The sequence below is a fragment of the Selaginella moellendorffii genome, unplaced genomic scaffold (assembly GCF_000143415.4).
Source record: "Selaginella moellendorffii unplaced genomic scaffold, v1.0 SELMOscaffold_39, whole genome shotgun sequence".
Taxonomy (NCBI): Eukaryota; Viridiplantae; Streptophyta; class Lycopodiopsida; order Selaginellales; family Selaginellaceae; genus Selaginella; species Selaginella moellendorffii.
Window position 1 is genome coordinate 993,186 of NW_003314300.1, and position 5,113 is coordinate 998,298.

The window sequence follows — 5,113 nt, forward strand, 5'->3', positions numbered from 1 at the left end:
ACAACCAAGGATCGATAAAGCAGGTCCTGGCGGGTGCAGTGTCAAGCCTCTTGCCAACTTTTGAACAGCCCAACCCAAAGGCTGCCAGGGACACATTCAGCCGCTTGGACAAGATACTCCTCAGCGGTGTTCCAACATCAGACGCTCCCCAGAAGTCTGAGGTGGACGACCGCAGCGACGCCCCATCAATGGCGCTGTCCCAGGCATCGGTGCAGCCAGAGAGCAGGGAGAAGTGTGAGCTGTGGCTCAAGAGCCGAGACAACTTGTTCCAGATGCCAGCTAGTAGGAGCAAGTTTTATGGTCGCAGGGGCCACAGGCACAGGAAGAGCAACAGGGCCTTCGATGTCGTTTCGCTTGCCAAGCGCACCAGAATGGCGACGCTGCCTTGCGCCATACTGGAAGGAAACGACGAGAGCGTCAATACGTGATTGTCGAGGTAATTTTTTGCTTGGTGGAAAAGTTTGGATTAAGTTTACTCTTCCCGGCTTACTTTAATAAACACTTTTCAGGTTACAAACTGAAATGATCAGAAAGTTATTAATGTTCAAGGAATTGGATTAAGTTTAAATGGATTCTTAAAAGTACAAACTGAAATGCTGCTAGTGTATGAGCAAGTTGTTAATTTTTAGCCAATTAAGGGAACTAACTAGTTGCCTTAGTCAAAATTGATTGGTATCACAAATTCCATTAAACATGATTTCTCTTTCATTGGTGAAAGATTAATGAAGCTGCATTTCAGATTGTAATCCTTGAGTGACATCAGCCTGGGGTCAGAATTTGCTTGAATTAGGAGGAAGACCAGGCTGAACCTTCTCAGAGTCAATGCCAATTTTCTGGTGGGACATTGTTGTTTTCAGCTTTTAAATACTTGCCAGCTGCATTATCATTGAAAGTCCCTCCCACTGAATTCTTATGCCCACAGAAAGTGGAGGGCAAAGATTGAAATCCCCAAGGCCGTTGACATCTCCATCACCCCAACAGTGGAGTGTGTCAGCAATGCAGCAAGCAACACCAACATTATGGTGATGTTGCCCCACAAATCCCTGTGATCCAAACGTCACAAGAGAAAAGAAGAGAAGTGTGGAAGCTCACCTTATCTGATCACACTCTCTCTCAAGTATCAAATTGAATGAATGGATGCTTCTCTCCACATACCTAGCCCCACTCTTGCAATTTGCCTCCATACTTTTGTTCAGGGATTTTTCTACCATTTCTCTATTGAGTGTTTGGATTCCTTTGGGATTCTCCATTCCATTCCCACGTTCTAACTCATGCAAGACAACGATTTGGGAGATTCCGAGCTTCCCAAATGTAGCGATTCACAGCGGTCCAGCAAAAAGAAAGGCCGAGATCGAGAAAACTGGACGAAATTTTGAAGAGACAAGTTGTCTCTTAAAAGGAGTGGGTGAGTGAGAACTCGCTTTCGCAACTAGCAGCGTATCTCTGTCGCGAATGACAAAAACAAAAGCTTTAGGGCTCCATCTGACGTGGGTCCGACTCGGCGAAGATACCGCCGCGTGGCGAGACAGCTCGGACGCCACGTCACGCGGTTTGGGCGCGCAATTATTGGTCACGGTGCCCCGTACGGGCACTTTGGGCCTCCGTACAGGTGACAACTTGGAGCCAACACGAATGGTTTGGCGAGGGATTTTTTTTTTGAAGGAGAGTAGCGAAGGGGTCAGCGGCGGCGGTGGCGGCGGGGCTTTTCTTTTCTCTTGTTTCTCCGGCGCGGCGGCTGGATTCTTTCGATAGCAGCGAGGATTTTGGATTGCATTGGATTGGATCGTTGCGGCGCTGCTCCAGGATTGTTGGGGATTTCGCATCTCCCGCGCGGCGCTGGCGTGTCTAGGGCCGCGGGGCAGCTCCCAGGAGCTGCGCAGCGTTCTTGCTGAGGCGGTGCGGCAAAGAAATCGGGGATTTCTCCCCGGGATTTTGGAGCTGTCCATGCGCGGCGCCCGAAAATGAGGTGAGCCGGAAGAGCTTTCTTGGTCGAAATTTCTCGCTCTCAGAGTCCATGGATTGGATTGCAGCAGCACCAGCGTCTCCGGACGAGGCTGTCCATATTTCGACCCGGAATACGACACTCTTTCGCTAAGATTAGATCCTCCAAGGTGAAATTTCTCCTCGAGCATGCGGTCGAATTCTTTTTGGAGCTAACCTTTCCCCTCTGGCGAATTTGCGTGACTGGCAGTGTCGTGATCGATAACACAAGCTGTCCGGACGCCACGCTTATCAAGGCAACCCCCTTACCTGTCTGTCTGTGCTCGTCTTAAATACTTTTTTCTTTCCACCAGGTTGATAGCAAAAACAAGCATGGAATTCTTCTCGAGGTCGTCCAAGTTCTCACAGACCTCGACCTGGCGATTTCCAAGGCCTACATTTCTTCCGATGGTGGCTGGTTTATGGATGGTAAGAAGGACGAACCTTGCAAAGCTTTTCTATTTGCTTTAGAACGGGAGTAAAGGTAGAACTTTAACCATTCTTTCTGTCAGTCTTCCATGTGACGGATCAGCTGGGAAACAAGCTCACAGACGAGGGAATCATCGATTACATCCAGCAGGTACCCACTAAGCTCTACACTTCCAGGTACTGTGGTTGCCACTAGCATAATTTACTAACTGCAAGAGCTTGCTTGCTTGCGGATTTACATGGCAGTCGCTCGGAGCAAAGCAAGATTCCCAGACGACCGAGGTCCAAACTTGTCTCGGCCGGCGGGTCAGCTTACGGTCCAACACAGAGCAAACTGCCATCGAGCTTTGCGGGAGGGATCGCCCGGGCCTCCTCTCCGACATCTCTGGAGTCCTCAAGGACATGATGTGCAACGTTGTGGCTGCGGAGGTGTGGACGCACAACTTGAGAGTGGCTTGCGTGGTCTACGTCACGGACGAAGTCACGGGTGGCCCCATCGAAGACGAGAAGAAACTGGCGGTAATCAAGGCGAGGCTGTCCCAAGCTTTGCAAGGTGACGAGAGCGGAAAAGGCTCCAAGACCGATATCCCGATGGCCGTGCTCCACACCGAGAGGCGGCTCCACCAGATCATGTCCGCCGACTTTGCTGCCATCCAGCCGGAGTCGACGAACACTTTCGTGGCCGCCGCCGATAAGACCAGGCCAGCCATCTCTGTCCAGAACTGCGCCGAGAAGGGATACTCCGTCGTCAACGTCCGGTGCAATGACCGCCCAAAGCTACTCTTCGACACGGTGTGTACGTTAACCGACATGAAGTACGTCGTCTTCCATGCCGCTATCCGGTCCGAGGGATCTTTCGCCTATCAGGTACGCACATTTCCGTTTCTCTCCACGCAACTGAAATCGCTTTCACCAGGAGTACTACATCCGCCTCATGGATGGCTGCACGCTAAAGTCGGAAGCCGAGCAGGAGTACGTCGTCAAGTGCTTGGAAGCCGCCATAGAAAGACGAACCGGCGGGGTAAGCTTTCACAATTCATTAAATCTCGGAGAAGAAGAAGAATAGCTTTGATTTTTCTTCCAGGGAATCCGGCTGGAGCTTTGCACCAAGGACAGGGTGGGCCTCCTGTCCGACGTGACTCGCATCTTTCGCGAGAACGGACTCTCGGTGACGAGAGCGGACGTGTCCACACAAGGTGACAAGGCCGTCAATGTGTTCTACGTGACGGACGCGTCCGGGAACCCGGTGGACAGGCGGATCGTGGAGGCGACGCGCAAGGAAATCGGGCAAAGCATTCTCCAGGTGAAGGATTTGACGCCTTCTTCCCCAAACTCCCAGCACGAGGTCGCGAGCAAGTCGAGGTTCTCGTTTGGGACCTTTCTCTACAGCCTCGGCCTGATAAACTCGCAACAAGTCTAGAGCTTGAAGCACAGCCGTTGGATGGCGAACGCCGGATGGTCATGACCGTCCGTTTGTATAACAGCCGGAGTTTGAATCACAACCGTTGGATGGCGCCGACCGTCCGTTTGTTGGAATCACTTGGGGATATTCTTGGCTAGAGGGTTTTTATAGAACCCTAACGAGGGGGAGATTTTGCGATGGCGATCCAGCATGCATTGTCCTCCCCTTGCTCGTCTGCTGTGTCTGGGAAGCGCGGATCAAGCGCCGCAGCTGGCGAGCGTCATGGATTTCGTGGATCGCAGCTCCGATTTGGCTACCGGCATCGGAAATGCGGCCGATCGCTGCAGGTTTTCTGTTGTCAGCCGGCGCCTGCAGCTGCGACGGAGATGGAAGGTGTCGCTGGCGCGCTGTGTATGTGATTTCATCTTCTTGCTTGCTTTGGATCCATTATAATCTTGGCTCTTTTGTGGGACAGTTGAGCGGCCATGGAAGACTAAAGACACAAGGCTTGTTCTTCAGGATGGATCAGTGTGGAATGGCAAGTCTTTTGGAGCTTCTGGAACGCAAGTCGGAGAAGTTGTTTTCAATACTGCCATGACCGGGTATGTATTTCTCTTTCCATTTTGGATCACAACCACTTTAAAGTGTTGCATGTCCTTCCCAGGTATCAGGAGATTATCACTGATCCGAGTTATGCTGGCCAGTTCGTGGTTATGACTCAACCGCACATTGGGAACACTGGCGTCAATTTTGGTCAGTTTTTCCGTTCTCAACCTTGGGTTTTAACATAAAGATGTCTGGTTTTTCTAGAGGACGAGGAATCCAGTAAGTGCCATCTTTGTGGTCTAATTGTTCGAAGCTTAAGTGACCGGTAAGTACGCTAACCTTTAGAAAATACTCATTTTTCTTTTTGGTTTTGTTCTTCTTTCTTCTGTGTCTAGCGTTTCAAACTGGAGGGCTACTCAGACACTGGCAGAATATTTACAAAAGAGGAACATCATGGGCATATGTAAGGCGAGAGTCTGTTTTGTTTTTTTTTTTTTCATTTTGTAATGTCGTTATTGCAGCCTATCTGGACACCCGAGCTATCACCAGAAGATTGAGAAATGATGGAAGTTTGAATGGGGTCCTCAGCACTGATGCAACAAAAACGGATGAAGAGCTCTTACATATAGCTCAAAACTGGACCATTGTTGGTAAGAGGAATCTTGGATGACACAAATCATTCCTTTTTTTTTCTGACTTCTCGTAAGTTTCTCTTCAGGGAAGGATTTGATCTCAGGTGTAAGCTGTACACGGCCT

General features: G+C 50.2%; 2 protein-coding genes across 4 annotated transcripts in view; both read left to right on the plus strand.

The window, feature by feature from the left end:
• Positions 1-1,673: 1,673 nt before the first annotated feature.
• On the plus strand, positions 1,674-3,945 carry LOC9659560 (ACT domain-containing protein ACR3). 3 transcript variants are annotated; one of them, XM_024684012.1, is made up of 8 exons: positions 1,674-1,966; positions 2,010-2,111; positions 2,192-2,237; positions 2,295-2,409; positions 2,493-2,560; positions 2,656-3,276; positions 3,326-3,430; positions 3,494-3,945. In XM_024684012.1, the coding sequence occupies exons 1-8, from the start codon at positions 1,962-1,964 to the stop codon at positions 3,827-3,829; spliced, it is 1,398 nt and encodes a 465-aa protein (XP_024539780.1). In that variant the 5' UTR covers positions 1,674-1,961; the 3' UTR covers positions 3,830-3,945. The 3 variants fall into 3 exon arrangements, with proteins under 3 accessions (XP_024539780.1, XP_024539781.1, XP_024539782.1); XM_024684013.1 differs by having other exon boundaries at positions 2,031-2,111; XM_024684014.1 differs by having other exon boundaries at positions 2,034-2,111.
• Positions 3,946-3,954: 9 nt separating this feature from the next.
• LOC9659561 (carbamoyl-phosphate synthase small chain, chloroplastic) overlaps positions 3,955-5,113 on the plus strand; it is a 2,236-nt gene continuing 1,077 nt past the window's right edge. The window contains exons 1-7 of the mRNA XM_024683919.1: positions 3,955-4,222; positions 4,287-4,413; positions 4,476-4,564; positions 4,622-4,682; positions 4,753-4,820; positions 4,879-5,007; positions 5,076-5,108. Coding sequence (XP_024539687.1) covers positions 4,009-4,222; positions 4,287-4,413; positions 4,476-4,564; positions 4,622-4,682; positions 4,753-4,820; positions 4,879-5,007; positions 5,076-5,108 — 721 coding nt within the window. The 5' untranslated portion in view covers positions 3,955-4,008. The remainder of the gene's footprint in view (positions 4,223-4,286; positions 4,414-4,475; positions 4,565-4,621; positions 4,683-4,752; positions 4,821-4,878; positions 5,008-5,075; positions 5,109-5,113) is intronic.